Raw genomic sequence first — 16,178 nt, 5'->3', positions numbered from 1 at the left:
AAAAAAAAAAACAAAAAAAACCTGAAACGATGCTTGTGAAATTTATTATTGAGAACAGTCGTTTCAGTGTTTCTTTACAACAACTTCCGGTGCAGGAAGGCAGTGAATCTGAGGGGACAGGTGAGTGTGAAGCAGGTAAACATAAATTCACAACTTTAAAGGGAACAAAACTCTGCAGAACTGAGAGGCAGAGACAAATCCTTGGTTGCATTTTCATGAACTAAAAACTATGCATAAGTGCATATTTCACCAGATGCAGGCGCTTCTCACTGATCTAACCAACGTGAGAACTCAGGAAAGCGAGTTAGTTGTCACTGTAGCTTTGAGAACCTAAGATTTGTTGAAATCACAAAAAAAAAAAAAATAATGCCTTCATGTGGCCAAATTCAAATCCAGGCATTAATTGTGAGCAGTTTAAGTCATTGCTTGTCGTTAACACGATCAAAGTGGTTTCCTGACCGTCACAAAAACAAAAATTAGAAAAAAAAAATGAGCCCATTTTTAAAACCCTTCTGATTCACATTTCGGCGGGACGGCAGGTGGAACCTTCTCACACCAAATCCAGTCTGACAAACTTATGTTAGAATACTTCAAAACAGACCAAATGCTTAACTGATTAAATGGGCCGTTGCCCATTCTCCAAACAGCAGCCTTCGACTCCAGCGCCTGGGTTCGTGCCCAACTTTACAAGCAGCAGACATTTGGTGGCGTTTCAGCAGCCGATTTAACGCCAAACACTGAAACTAACACGCGTCTGTAAGTTTAAAAAACAACAAAAAAAAAAAGACTCCTTAGGGGAGGAGAGGGCACAGAGGAAAGATGGCCCGTTGTTCCAGCGCCGTGGCAAATACAAGCCATTGTAAAAGCCCGGCAGAATCCAGGGAGCCGCAGAGGGCCCCCTGTGTGTGCATCAGTCCCTCCGAGAGGCTTCCCGCAGCCTCCCGTCCCACCGCTTTCCTCTGAAACTCACAGCCATTAAAAACCTAAACTCAGGAGCGCACGCTGCCCTCCTCAAACCCGTCACCGCCAGCCCCAGCGCCCGCTGGCAGCAAAAGGTTAAAACATCGAACCTTGAGCTCTTCTTCGGCGGCTGCAAGAGTGACGCCGGCTCTGAGGTTCACGCAGAAATAAAGACTGATCTTAAACTTCCCATCATCTCCTCCTGGGATTACACCTTGCATAAACTCAGTTATGCACACCTTGCCCATTTCACACCACCTACTCCAGTGTAAACCACACAAACACACACAAGCTGCTGACTGAAGACAAACAATACAACCACGTCAGTTTCTGCTTAAAGACGCTGCAGGAGTTTCAGGTGCTTTTTCCTTTTTCTTTCAGGCCTTCATTAGAAGAAACCAAGTCTTTGCTTTTAAGCTCATATGATAATAAAATAAAACAAAAAACAAAGGAGTAGCCATTGGTGCAGGAAAACCTTTAGATCTAAGAACTGCTCAGGCTACAACCTATCGTTTCATGAAGACACTGAACGGTTAACACCGGTTTCTACTCATTTAGCAACAAATTCAGGCCGAACTCTTACCAAATCCTCTGTAGGATACAGAAGGAACTAAAAACATCATCCCTATTTTTCCACAGAGACGACACGGACCTCATGCTACTTTAAAAATCAGAAAGACTTAAACAGGCAGCAGATTATCAGCCGGATTGCTCATCACGTTTGCAATTAAATTATAATCAAATTAAAGCTTCTGTCTTTGGGGAGACGGCAACTTTTGAAGGTTCCTTATTACGGTTTCCTGACAAATCTTATATATAAAAAAAAAAACCAAAATGTTCTTTTCTGTCAGTTTTACAAACTGAAACCTCTCCGTACGGTGACAACTAACTCGGTTGTTCTTCGACACGATGATGATGGACGCACATTCTTAGAAGTCGCCTGCTTTTGGGAGGAAAATAAACAGACCACAGAAGAAAACAATTTGTTAGTCGAACGCTGCAGAAAATCTGCAAGAAGTAGATCACAGCTTGGTGAGCATCAGTGGGATATTTTGAACTGAGAAAATGCGGCTGATGAGACGGAGAAAGCGCAGAAAGGCAACAATCGCCTCCTGAGGGGTTATTTCCACGTAGTGAGGCTGTTTAACTCTTCTTCTCAGAGTTACGGGATGAGAGACGTTGGGTTTCAGAGGCCGGCTGTGAAAGAGAAGTTGGCAGCTAGTTTGATTTTGCTGCGACCGGCTCTCCTGCCTGGGCTGTTCACGGACAAAAGGTTCTTCGTGTCGGAGGGTGGAGGAGTTCTGGAGGCCGCCGAGCCGCCAAGCTGCTCAGGCGGGTCAGAGGCGTCGTCTGCAGCTGCGTCTTCAGACTCGCTCCCTAATGACACACACACACAGGTAGGATGAAGTGCAAAAAAAGGGGTCAAATGTTTGATGTAAATTTTCAAATTCCTAAAACTTCAAACGACAGAAACCAACATGGAAACGGACCTGCTGGTAGGTGCGGTGGTGGCGTTCTCTCGAAGTTGATCAGGTCCATCTGCTGAAGGACCACAGGGTCCGGATGGAGCTGAGGGGATGGGAGGCAGGACGGCACAGGACCACACAACAGGTCCAGAGGTGACGGCAGAAACAACAGCTCTGATTCTGCGATGGCTTCACCACCTGAAGGGGCCGACACAAACCCAGAGTTCAGGTTCTGACAACAGTTGATGCTCGACTTCTTCTGCTTTTGTTTTATTACAGAGATAGTTTTTTTTTTAAGAATATGAACTGCATCAAAATTAAATTGCAGTTTCTGTTTTATATCAGCTGGAACAAAAACAAAATGCCCAGAACCACCTTCAAAATGTCAGCAGGTGAAATCACAAATCAAAACAAGAAAGGAGGCCTTATTTACACCAGCAACTAAATGTTTAAGCGTTTAAGAAGTTGTGGATCCAAATCTGTTGCGAATTGTTGAAATGTAATCGTGTTGGTGCTTTGATAGTTCTGAGATGTCAAAGTCTGCAGAACAAGTCGGTCTACATGAACATCTGTGTGACTTGGATTACCCGGACTTTGGGTTCCAGACGTCCTGCTGCTGACGGGACTGTCTCTTGGACTCTCGGCCCCCTCTCCTGGTTGGGGGCTGCTGGGGACTGAAGAGCTCGTCTTTGCTAAGAAACACAGACGAGCCGTAATATGTACACCTGATTACACTTTGCCAGAAGTCTCTTGATTTGAACCGATCATCTGGACTTACCTTTCATATCGTTCTTCAAAACGATAATCCGTTTATGACCGTGTCCTTTAATCCAGACCACCTAATAAAATTTACCCAAAACCAAAGAGGAAAATAAAGGAAAGTTAAGAGAAATTAACAATTTCCGTCATCCAGGAACATAAAAGAACCTTTTTTTTAATTTCCCAAATCCTAATACCTTCCCACCTGTGGGATGGCACTGAGCAGCTCGTCAGTGCAGATGTACCCGTACGAGCGCGGTTCGAGGCTGCAGCCTGTAAATTTACTGTAAGCCCCCTGGAACTCAGTCAGGAAGATCTGGTTGTAATGGTAGGTGTGGAGCAGTGCGCGGACGTTACGGGCAAACTGGTAGAGCCTGGTCAGCCTCACCCGTTCGTAGCCATGACCGGTGTCAGCGCTGTTATCGTTTCCATCGCTTTCTTCACAGTACAGCTGTGAAAAAAAAAAAAAAAAAGAGTATGAAACAGTAAAGAGAAAAGAAGTAAATTCTCAGAAAAATGTTAGTTTCTGAAGAAACGAACCTCCACAAGATAAGGAAGGCTCTTGAGCAGCTCGCTCAGAGAGAGGAACCCATATTCACATGGATTTAACTGGGCGCCGTGAACTGTCTGGTAAAGGCGACTCAGCTCCTCCACCTTCATGCCTTTGGCGACACGCTCGTTTTCCTGGGACATGAGCAGAGCCAGAAGCTGGGAGGTCAGCAGTCGCAGAGACTTCCTGTTGATCAGCTGTACTTCCCGACCCTCCAGGCCATCCACCACCTTAATAAAAAAATAAATAAAAAGGCAGCTTTTTGTCCTCTGCACACGATACAAGCATCAACACTCGGGTTGTTGACAAACAACGCAGACTTAAAGTTTAGCTGTCAATAATTCTCTGGAGGCAGGTCGTTTCCTCCAAACCTGATCTCTACAGAGGAGATTGAAAACACTGTTGCTAAGCAGAAGCTCCGGTCCTTTTATAGAGTCTTTATAAACAAGGAGGGAGGGAGTGCAGACATGCAGCCACTCAGGGAAGCCAGCTCTCAGTGAGAAGGGCGGGAGGCTGAAACAGAAGTGGTCCACTTCGTCTCGCTGGGAGAGATATAGTTGCATTAAAACATAAAAAGCGGTTGTTTAATTTCTCAGAGTCTAAAAAAAAAAGACTGTTCAGATTTAACAGGAAGCTTTGCCCAGGCTCATCTCTCTCATTTGTAACATCTTTTTGGCACTTGTTCCAACCGTTAAATCCGAAAAGATTATTTTCTATCAGACATACAAGTCACTGCATCCAATAAGAGCCCTGAATTGCACGTTTAATTAATAAGATGTACAGAGTAGTTCCAAAAAAGAAACGTTTACGTATACATCAGCATCGACAATTTATAATTGAATTTTATTGCTTTTATCCCCTTTTACCTTGACAACGTGGCAGAGTTTGGCCAGGAGAGCAGGGAGGGAGCTGGCGTCGTAGTCCTGCAGGCGTAAACCGTAACCAAAGGTCTTGCTGTACTCCATGAGCAGCTGGCTGACAGGAAGACTGAAGTTCTTCTGAGAACGCAGCAGCCTGACCAGCTGGGCAGCCAGGGCCTTGACGCGCTCAACCTCCGTCAAAGTCAGCACCTTCTCCTCCCCGCACTCCAGCACCTGATGGAGGAGGGGGACACTCGGTACGGAAGATGCATTTCTGAGTTTGTTAAATAAATACCCCTGGTCAAAACACTAACACCAAGTCAAGCAGCGATGTGATGTTAGAATGAGACAACTTATTTAGAATCAACAGGATTAAAAATGTTAAAGACAAGCGTGTGCGTCGGGGCTACAATTAAAACCCAGAAATATTCTTTGGGAGACCAATAAAGACAAACACAAAGGACCGTTTGCAGCTTACCATCAGAATGTCAGGGATCGCCTCGAAGAGCTCCAGGAGCTTGGTGAACCCATAGTAGCTGAGTTTGCACTGCCGACCAAAGTGGTGATGGTAGGAGGGTATGAACTTACTGAAGGGCATTCGGCAGTGAGGCTGATGGCGGAGGAGGTCCACCACCTCCTTCCCAAACTGTTTGGTTCGCTCGATTTCCTCCACTGTACGCTCTGACAAATAATACATTTATAGTTGTTTTTTTTTAATGAGCAAAAGATTACAGATGTCAATAGTTAACAAGTTAACAATTTTTAGGTAAAGTTTAAAAGCAAACGTAAATGAATTCTCAATCGTTTCAAACTGACCCCTTTTAGGAACAGAGATGACGGTGTCTGTGGCCTGGGGTGTGATGGTGATGGTGGTGTCCGGGATCTCCGTCAGCAGGTCCATCAAGTCACAGACGCCATAATCAGTGACCCTCCAGTCTCTGGAGAAGCACCTGGTGCAACAGATTCAACAACAAACGTCCAGCCTCGTTACTTCAACCATTTATGAGGAGACTTCACATCAAAAAGCCATCATCTACAGCTCAGACTGACCAATGATACGCCTGCATGAAGTCTTTAATTGCCACTTGCTTGCTGGCTTGAAACTTGAGCAATTTCAGGAGGTCTTGGGTGAAACGCTTCACTTGAGCTCTGTGGGTGAGAGTCAGCAAGCGCTTGGTCCCCATGCCCAGTATCTGTTGGGAAAGAAAATTAAAGCACAATATGAAAAAATCAAAAACGTAAATAAATGTCCAGTTTGACACAAGTATTCCAAGTGAGGCTTCATGGAGAACCTGCAGGACATGTGGGACAGCCTCCAGAAGCTCCAGCAGCTTGGAGAAGCCGTAGTCAGAGACGCGGCACTGCTTGGCAAAGTGGTGGTGATACGAAGGTATGAATTTGCTGATCGGCATGATGCAGGTTGGCTGGCTCTTTAACAAGTCAATAACTTCTCTGCTGAACTGGATGAGCTGGGGATTACCGACTGGACTCTTGCAGCGTTGAATCCATGGCTCTGCAAACAAAACAAAACAAAGAACTTTACTGAAAAACCTGAATATATTGGTAAAGATGGAGACTGTGTGGTGAAAAACAGATTTACCCTTAATAAACTCAAAAATTATAAAATTTGTGAATATTCATACCCGAGTTTTGTGCAGGTGGTTTGTTATGGAGCCACTTGATGACTTTGAAACCATTCTGAGCTGTGACAATTGAAATACTAGGAAGGCAGGTTATCAGATGCTCCAGAGAAACGGCGCCCTCCAGTGTCTCACTGCCAACCTGCAGAGGGCTAAACTTTGCAGCATAGCAGTCTGGAAAGCTAGAATGAAAATAAAACGGCCGTTTTATGTGAGCAAATATGAATTTTGTAACAAAACGTTTACGAATGCATTGAAGAGGTGGTTGTTACCTGAGCAGTGGAAGAGTGCCCTCGTGTGACTCCAACAGACTGTGGACCTCAGAGGCCAAACTGCTCAGCGACATCGCAACAAATGGGATTTTATAGGAGTCGGGGTCAAAGTCAGCCTCACTACAAAAAGAAAAACCTCCCAATCAGTGACAGACAGAAGCTATAGTTTGCAGAACCTCCACGTATATTTCTTTCCAAGTTTCTCTACCTGAAGTCTTGCTGTGCATAATGTTGTCTGCAAACAGGCTCGTGGTACTCGAGCTCCTCAAACACAACGGGACTCCCACTTGCCGAGGAAGAGCCTTCTTGAGACTGAGAGGATCCGAGCGGGCTCTGGCGAATTTGGCTGCTGGACAAAAGGCACGCAAGCCTCGAGCCTCCCTGTTCCCTCACTGAAAGCACATCTGGCAGCCTGTACAGGTCGCTGATCGCAAGTTTACGGGAGTATCTAATTAAAGGGAGAACAACAAGTGAATTGTTTGTTTTTGTAGAGCAAAAGTAAGAACAAAGCATGAACTGAGACAAGTACTGACTTCTTCTCATAGATCTCAGTGAGCTTAAAGAGAGGAAGGCAGTTGGCAGGTGCATCCTGCAGAATGCAGATGATCTCCGTGCTGTAAAAAGGATCAAATTTAAATTTAAAAATCTCTACAGCTAAGGTAAGCATTTATGTTTTTTGTAAAGTCCAATGATTAATTACATATTAAACTTTTAGTCTGCAGTAATATCTACATATATACACTCCACCTGAGCATGGAAAGAGATTTGTTGTTGCCACCAGTGATCAGAGACACCTGAATGCGTTTGCCTCCGATCTTGTAACGATGCAAACCACTGACGGCGCTAATGGCTTGCTGCAGGAACAACATCTGAACTGTGGCCTTCAGCTGATAATCAGTGTGGGGGCTCAGCTCCACAGCTTTCACCTAGACGAAACAATTCACACAAAAGATAAGTTTTTATAAACACGAGTTCACAGAGATTACTCCCTCAAGGTCATCACAAGCGAACACTGGCATTCTGTTCATTTGGACGATCTGTGCACAGTCGGTTTAATGTTTTCCCAGAGCTGACTTTACCTGCCCATATCTGGAGAAAGTGTCGTGCAGAGTCTGCTGCAGTTCTTTGCGAGACATTCTGTAGTCGAGGTTGGCCACCTGGAGCTCCGCCCCCTCTGAAAAAGGCTCAGGAGGACCTTCGTTGCAAGAACCATGAGGCGTGGCGAGCAGAGGTGAGGAGCGGCTGGACAGACAGGGGGATCCACTCCTTTTTGTTGAAGGAAATTAAGACATTTTAAACAAACATTGCTTGCTGTTAAATTTGTTAACACAAGGTGATAGACAAAAGCACTTGTACCTGGAAGACCAGGACCCCTGAGACATGACAAGAGGACTGAAGCTCATGTGCAGGTTCAGCTTGCTGAAGGCTGACGGGGTGCTAATATGGAACTCCCCTGAGCTCCTGTCCCTTTGCTCTACGGACAACTGGGTCACACTTTGTGGACTGTAACCCTCTCTTTTACACAGAAAGATGCAGAGGCTTTTTAGCTGATTGTCATGTTCAGGGAAATCCACAACTGCACATAATACTGCCACTGGAGTGGATATTTTATGGTAAAGATAGCTCGTCTGTGCTTACCTCTTCCTGTATACAGATTCTCCTCTGAGGCCAGGCTGAGACAGCTGCTCCAGAGCTCCTCTCTCATTTCTGTGAGGTGAAGAGGAGGCAGCACGTCCTCTCTCCAGAGGGTGCAGCCCCATCCTGGACTTGGCCTCCATATTACCTAGCTCCTAAACCGCACAGGGGAGAAAAAGTTATCACTCCTGGATCCGGTTCGTGCCTTTTCAGAGACGTGCGTTTAAATGCAATACAATGATTAGAAGTGATTAGTAAGATTTGTTAGGATGTATGGAAACAAGGCCGGGACAAATCACAGTGGGCAAAAACTGACAATTTGGGGTCAAACTAGGGATGCACATTCAAAATTAGATTATTAGAAAACAACTTAATTTCACAGTTACGCAAGTTTAAATTCAGCCACTAGAATAAATGTGCTAAAAGTATTTTTTTGCTTCAGCAAACATACGAATAAGAGACGTTTTGAACTGATGAAAGTTTAAAAAAAAATTCAAAATGCATCATCCCTAGTTTATCCACCAATGGGTCAGTTTTCTCCCACAGTTATTATTGGATGCTTTGGTTGCAATTAGGCACAAAAACAACAAGCCAAGTCAGCTGCCAAGGCCAGTTTGTAAATCACTGTGGGCTAAATTCTCACAAAATTACTGAAGGGATAAAACAGACACTGAACAAAACAAACCAAGTACTTACAAAAGCAGAAGTGTGCAGTCGGATAAAAACTGAACAAAATCTCCATATATATGACCAATGAACATGCAGGGAAGTCAGAAAAAAAATAAATAAAGAAGTATGATGCTAGCGCAGGCAAACATGCAGTTAGAGCTGTTAGTTAATTAGGACACCGAGGCGAGGAGAAGCTACTATGACTGACATGGCAGCCCAGACAAGGACAGAGGGCAGAGGAGGTTGAGGGGAAGCAGGCGTGGATGAGTCTGCTGACCTGATGGGGTTTGGCTGGAGCACCACCAGGAGGCCCACTGGACCCCCTCCTGGGGCTGTAGGGCCTTTCGGGCATAGAGCCAGGGGTGGGGCATGGGCGGGTTGCTCGCCGTGGCCTTCTCGGCGATCTGGGGTTCTCCAGAGGCAAAAACGAGAAGGAGGGTATGGACGGGGGAGGGGCGAACACTGAATCCTGGGTTTGAAAGGTCTGGGGTTTAGTTTGAGGCAAGAGACAGGGTTGAGACTGTAGCTCAACCTCAGGACCTGCTTCGTTTCGGGGTCTTGGGGAGAAAGAGAGGCTGATTCGGTGCCCAAAGACATCCTCATTTTCCATTCTCTTGCGGGCCCGTGCAGCCGCCTCGGGGCTGCCAAAGCGGAGGACTGCGGTGCCCTGGGACATGCCAAGCACCTTGCCACCACAGTTGTCTGAGAGGCGACGGAGCCTGAGCTTCACAGCGTTCCTCAGGCTCTTATCACAGATGATGGGAAGGTTGTGCACATAGAGGAGGTTGAAACTGGGCTGAGGGAGGGGAGGAAGAGACATTGTGCCCGTATGGTTTGTACAATTACATATTTATAAGAAACTGAAGCAGTTTAGTCTTATTTAAGATCAAAAGAGTAGCTAGATGTGCTTAACAGTACTGACAGCAGGTTTTCAGACCCTTGTAAGTTCTCTGCTTGATGGTGATCTGAACAGATTGAGTCAAAGACGAATGATCACTATAAATAAAATTTAGAGCGTCATCGTTGAGATGAGGCCTGCAAAGACCATCCTTTTCTCACACACGATACGGCTGCAAAGATAAAAACCCTCTTTAAGTTGTCAGAGCAGATGATTCACTTTAACCCACTCAGACCCAGATTTAAATTGTGTGGAAGTGATGACAAACTAAACTAATAGTCAAGTAACCAGTAACTCAATGATTTTCCATAATTCTTCCTTCCAAAAGGTGTTAAAGAAAGGCAAAATTGTGTATCAGCTATTTAGAAATGGGTCTGCTGAAGGCAGCATCGTTCAGAAGTTGGGAGACTAGATAGAGAAGACAGACATTGAATGCAGAAAAATTATATTTATGGATAAAAACAGATTCCAGAGCACTAGAAGTTTAAACAAGAGAAAGGATCAGGTCTACAGATAAAATAAGACAAGAGCAGTTTTAGTGTGAGTAATTCTGGGCCTGATCTCAACAGAAAATATGAGGACAGGCAAGAAAAGAACTTGGCACCGATGATCCATTTAATCTGGATGAGCTTTAAAGAATTATGCTCCAAATAATTGACATTTTAAAAGAGAGACGTGCCAAGCATCTAAGACCATTTCCAAGAGGACTTCAGGCTGTCAGAAGAGTTTAACACAAGTACAAACTGAAGAGTGTCAATATGCTCATTTAAATGGGAGACTTTAAATGTTTTGCTTTTGCCGTTGTGGAGAATTGTGTTTAGACTGATGGGGAAAGTTGTAAACAATCCTTGAAACAAGAAAATATGAAAAACTGAAAAGGGTCTGAAAAGTCTGACAGCACTGTAGTTTACTAAAACTGCCTCACTTTGAGTTTTGAAGATCTCCCACTGAAATGATCTCTTATTTATAATTTTGCACAGTAACTACTTACCTTAAGTACAGCACAGACAAAAAAAAAAAAAACACAAACAAAAAAAATAATCTCTTTTAGGCTCTAATGTAACATGCGAAATGCCTACCTGTGCTTTGACAAGCATACGCTGCGGCAGGTCAGCTGTAATTTCTTGAAACGCCACGTGAAGGTGGGCGTGCTGCAGCAGAGCTGAGGACGTGTGGCTGCCGTGGACGAGGATTATTTGGAAACCGTGGCGATGACGCAAGTCGCTCAACTCGCTGGAAAAATTCACATCCGCTGTAAACGATAAGAAATTACACTAATGGTAGATCTTTTTATGGCTACCTGGCTGCAGTTTGTTTTAATTCATCTAAAATAAAAAACCTACAGGACACCAACACGACAGTTGCGGGTGCGGTGTGGGTCTCAGCGAAGCGCCTCAGGCTCTGACGAAGCTTATCATCCGCAGCATTCTTGGCTGTGGCATTAATATGTGCAACTGTAACCTGATGAAAAGACAAAGTCACAGCGTGTTTAGAACCATCCAGAACACGGACACCAGTTTAATGCAAAAATAACAGAACTATTGCCAAGACAACACAAGTAACGCCAAATTGACTTAATCAAATTAAATAAACGTCATCTCAGTGGGACATATAAACAAAATGAGTTCCAGCTTTGATACCTGGCAGTTGTTAAGCTCTTGGATAACAGCTTTACTCTCCTTGTTGATGTCACAGACACAAATAAATTCAGCTTCGCGGTGTCCCCGAAAGAACCTGTTGCGGACACGTTGGACCACGGCTTCAGCTGAGCGTCCACTGGGTACGTTGCAGTTCTCGATGTCCCAGAAGACGCCTATAGGCGGGATGTTCTCAGGACCACTATTCTCTGGGGAACCTAACAAAACCATAACAACTTTGAGCATCTTAACAGTCTGAGATGACTTCTCTTAGAGTGAATCCCAACACAAAGCAGACGTATAGGAATTCAAAACTACTTTCAGTTCTACTAACCGTACTTATGGCCAGGCTTCCCATGTGTGGTGGATGGCATTAGCGTTACGTTATCGGGGGATGTGCCGCAGCCGTTACAGATTGGGACAGAAGCAGTTTGAGGAATAGGAACATTGGGCCACACTGTAGACTCTGAAGATAAATCATTCTTAGGCTGCAAGTTGAAGGAGGAAACAACAAAAACAAAACAGAAAAGTAATGCAAACTGAAATATAACTGACAGAAAAAAACTATAAATTACTCTTTAGCATAAATACAAAGATACTGATGATCAGAAATGTATAAAAAAAAAAGGAAGTAGAGAATCCTGACATCTCCACAGTCATGACATGCAAATACAAAATGACGTGAATAACGTGAACCTGAACCAACCTTCAACAAGCACTCCTGGCAGAGGTGCGCCCCTTTCCCACAAACAGTGCGTTCTACATTTAGGTGCAAAGAATTAGAGCAGCGGCGCACCGAGGTGGTTGACGTAGTAACGGTTGTGGTGGTCGGGTGATCACAGGGTACACTTCTCTGAGACGTTCTGAGTGACGGGTTGCAGTCCACACCACACGTGTTAAAACCAGAAGAAGCCAGGCAAGACCCTTGCAAGGGAGCAGGCAGGGAGGAAACAGAAGAAGCCGGGGGTGCAGAAGAGGGAAACGTGCCGGGCTGACTGCGCGAAAGAGGTACAGCCGAGCAGCTGTGGCGAAGCCCTGAGCAGCAGGGGAAGTAGGGGTGTAACGAAAAGGGCTGAGAGGTAGCAACAGAAGAGGGCAGCTGAGGTTTGAAACTAAAACTGAGCAAGGAATCAGTCGCTTCGGTTCTGTTACCACAACTCAGGCTATGATTATAATGATGAACAGATGAGGCTACAGAACAAGACTCAAACCTGCTTCTATTGCTACTGATGGGCGCTCCTGGACAACTCGGGGCTGAATGAAATGTGCCAATGCCGGCGATGCTGCTGCTGCTACCAACAACCCCCCTGCCACCCAACAAGCCATAGCCATCTGTGCTGCAGTAGTCACAGTGGGTGCAAATGCTTACTTTGGGGCTAAGCCCTTCTTGTTGCTGCTGCTTTGGTAGGGGGTGTTTTTGGTGGGAGTCTTGTGCAAACTGAGGAGGAGGCAGCAAGCAGGGAGGAGGCAAAGAGAGAGGTGCCAGAGAAAAGGACTGGGATAACTGGGAAGGGGGAGAGTGGTGTGGAGGAGGGGGAGGGACATCCTTCAGTTCCAGCACAGCCTTTCTGTTGTCCATGTGGGTATTCTGAAATATTAAAAATGAAAAACACACACACAAAGAGATCTCCAGATCCAGATAAAACAAACACACATAAAACAGATGCATGACAGTCAGCTGAACATACTCACACTGAAGAACTGCCGTATGACGTGGGAAACAGAGTGAGAAAAGTGCAAAGTAGTAAACGGGAGTGGAGTTAATGAGTAACTTGAAATGGTTAAGTGTTAAGCAGGGTTCACACTGTGCGATTTTTCAGCTTTCTTAGACCAAAAAAACCCCCCAAAACACAAAAGTAGGACAATCTTTAGTCATGCAGTGAAGTGTGTCACTCAGCTCGACACCCTGACCCACAGACGATTCAGTGCTCGACCTACAACGAACATCAGGCAAGCATCAGAGATTTTCTGGGAAAGTTGTGCAGTGACTGCTGCTGCCGTTTTTCCTCACCATGAATGGTCCACAGCTGCCTATTTTACCTCACCCTCTCTCTCTCTCTCCATTTAAGGTCATACATCCATTTATTTACATTCACAGACTTCTCCTTTCTGGGTCGTGGGGAAGCTAATGCCGGTCTCCAACAGTCGCTGTGCGAGAGGCGGGGGACACCCTGGACAGGATGCAGGTCCATCACAGGACCAAATACAGACTCACTCACTCACACCTTGAGACAATTTAGAGTTATCAGTGAATCTAACATGCATGTTTTTGGTCTGTGGGAGAAACCCGGAGTACCTGGCACGAACCAGCGCTTCCACAGGGAGAACATGTGGAGCAGGGAGGCAAACCCACGACCTACTCACTGTGAGGCAACAGGTCTAAGCCCTGCTCCACCATGTCACCCACATTTAGTGCCAAAATACAATAAATTAGAGTGTCAACATCAGCACTTAAATTCTCCGCAAAAAGACGTACAGTTCAGCACTTGTTAAACCTCGCCTCGGACAGCGGGACACGGGTTACACGATGAGGGAGCCGGGTACTTGGATCGCCTGAAGAACATTTCCAGGATTAAAGGACTAATGTCCCAGCTAGAGAAACTCATCCACATGTTTATCTTTAGTCGCATTGATTACTGCAACAGTGTCTTCACAGGTCTGCCTAAAAAAAAAAACAACTAAAAACCAATCAGACAGCTGCAGCTGATCCAGAAGCTGCTGCTCGCGTTCTCACTAAAACCAGGAGGTTAGAGAACATCATCCCCCAGCTCTAAACTCCTTACACTGGCTCCCTGGAGCTCAGAGAATAGACTTTAAAACAGTTTAGAAATCACTGAATGGCTTAGCACCACAGTACATTAAAGATCTGCTGTTGTTGTATCAACCTTCCAGACCTCTCAGGTCTTCTGGTTCTGGTCTACGCTGCATCCCTAGAACCAGAACCAAACGAGGAGAAGCAGCTTTCAGTTTCTATGCACCACAAATCTGGAACAAACTTACAGGAAACTGCAAAACAGCTGAAACACCAAGTTTCTTTAAATCAAGGCTAAAACCCCACCTATTTATGGTTACTTTTGAACCATAATAAATGGATGTATAGCGGTATCTCGTTTGACGACTGCATGTTGTTATTATGAATTTTTAAATTTGTGTTTTTATGATGTAAATCAGCGGTCCCCAACCTTTTTAGATCCACAGATCCGGTTCATTATCAGACAGTATTTTCACAGACCGGCCTTTAAAGGTGTGGCGGATACATACAACAAAATAAAATGATAGGACCGGCATGAAAACTGGGGTATCTTTTAAAACATAATAAAAGTAAATCCAACGTGTACTCGCAGCTTTGTTAGCTGCATCCTGGTATTGGGTTATCAACATGAATAACATCCTCTCCTTCCGCTAATGTGTTTAAACATGCCCTTCAAAATAAGATGCTCCACAAATATAAAGTGCACAAAAAATACAACTCACCATAATGCCGAATCAGTGGGAGCCCTGAGCCCGTTTCTCAGTAATGAGATGGTCCCATCTAGGGCTTCCAGAAACGTTTGTTTTTTACTCATTTTGCTAGCTTGTTTGTTTGTGAGTTTGTTTTTAGCGGTAAGATATCATGTGACCTAGATTAGCGTTTTGACAAGGATTAAGAGTGAGTCATATACGGATGTAGTGGAGACAATCTGGTCATTTTTCAAAATAAATGTCGTTCAGACTCTGAAAATAAAAAACAAAACGGAAATACTGTAAGTTAATTATTCTTTCTGTGCGGCCCGGTACCGGCCCGCGGCCCGGGGGTTGGGGACCTCTGATGTAAAGCACTTTGAACTGCCTTGTGCTGAAATATGCTATACAAATAAACTTGACTTGGACACATTTTCTTTTCACCAAAGTTAATTATCCACACCTCGCTGTGATCGTGGCTGTCATCAGCTAGACACTTAGAACCTGTTCGGAAAACTAACTTCACTAACTAACACCCTGAATATGTGCATGTGTTTATCTTACAGCTGTAAAATCAGGTGTCGAAATGTGAACCTACGTCTTTATTTGACAGATGAGAGGGAGTTGTCTGGTTTGGGGAAAAGCAGTCTTTGAGTTTCCATAGCAGGTTGGAGGCTTCTGCTTTGGGGTGAATAAGCCATGGAGCGGGTCTAGGCTTCTCCTTTCCCAACCCTTCCATCACACACACGCCGGGGGCCTCTCACCGTACTTCCGTCTCTCTTCTTCATGCTTTACCTTTCAGACAAAAGTAAACAAAAACACAAACCTCTGACTTGTCATTTGGTCCGCAGAGAACCAGGACATCGATTAGTCAGTGGTTAATTCCTGATAACACAGTCCGGCTCGGTTTCGTAACAACAGCTTTAAATCAACAGTTTGGCGAGTTTCTGTTTTCCAGCGAGCCATAAAACAAAAACACCGATAAAGTTGAGCTAGCTACGAGCTAGCTAACATTATAGTCGACGTTTTTAAACATGCTTGTTATTTAAGTCAGCTAGTGGGACTAGTAAACTTAAAACGGACTGAAATGAACCTTTTAACAAACTTAACTCATGTAGCTGTTCAGGCTACATCAGCAGGTCCGTCGACCCTTTAATAAACACACACAGAGCCGCTCTCACGCTATCACCTGCCGTCCACTGCGTTACGGCAACCCAAAACTTTAAAATAAAAGATACACTTATTTACAACCCATGCGAGCCAAATTTTGCAAGTGTTGTTAACTTAATTGTCTACCTGCGGAGGTTTCGTTTCTCACATCCTCTTCCCCTTCTCTGTCCGTCTCCCTGGGAACGCGCACCTTTTTGTAACGGACTCTGCCGGAAAGCAGA

General features: G+C 44.8%; 1 protein-coding gene across 5 annotated transcripts; it reads right to left on the bottom strand.

Annotated features, from left to right (window-relative positions):
* Positions 1–25: 25 nt before the first annotated feature.
* On the bottom strand, positions 26–16,177 carry marf1 (meiosis regulator and mRNA stability factor 1). 5 transcript variants are annotated; one of them, XM_017416959.3, is made up of 27 exons: positions 16,084–16,177; positions 15,386–15,582; positions 12,053–12,934; positions 11,681–11,834; positions 11,350–11,564; positions 11,053–11,170; positions 10,789–10,961; positions 9,089–9,607; positions 8,146–8,297; positions 7,864–8,022; positions 7,587–7,773; positions 7,255–7,433; positions 7,041–7,121; positions 6,716–6,955; positions 6,508–6,627; positions 6,239–6,417; positions 5,888–6,108; positions 5,646–5,788; positions 5,412–5,545; positions 5,074–5,276; positions 4,602–4,829; positions 3,726–3,965; positions 3,391–3,636; positions 3,205–3,265; positions 3,014–3,118; positions 2,451–2,624; positions 26–2,337 (listed from the first exon to the last, which is right to left on the bottom strand). In XM_017416959.3, the coding sequence occupies exons 2-27, from the start codon at positions 15,524–15,526 to the stop codon at positions 2,147–2,149; spliced, it is 5,445 nt and encodes a 1,814-aa protein (XP_017272448.1). In that variant the 5' UTR covers positions 15,527–15,582; positions 16,084–16,177; the 3' UTR covers positions 26–2,146. The 5 variants fall into 5 exon arrangements, 4 of the variants coding, with proteins under 4 accessions (XP_017272448.1, XP_037830656.1, XP_037830655.1 ...); XM_037974728.1 differs by having other exon boundaries at positions 12,716–12,934; XM_037974727.1 differs by lacking the exon at positions 9,089–9,607.
* Between the last annotated feature and the right edge of the window lies 1 nt (position 16,178).

Source organism: Kryptolebias marmoratus, linkage group LG3 (assembly GCF_001649575.2).
Source record: "Kryptolebias marmoratus isolate JLee-2015 linkage group LG3, ASM164957v2, whole genome shotgun sequence".
Taxonomy (NCBI): domain Eukaryota; kingdom Metazoa; phylum Chordata; class Actinopteri; order Cyprinodontiformes; family Rivulidae; genus Kryptolebias; species Kryptolebias marmoratus.
The sequence above is the reverse complement of the archived record's forward strand: the minus strand, read 5'-3'. Positions and strand labels throughout refer to the sequence as shown.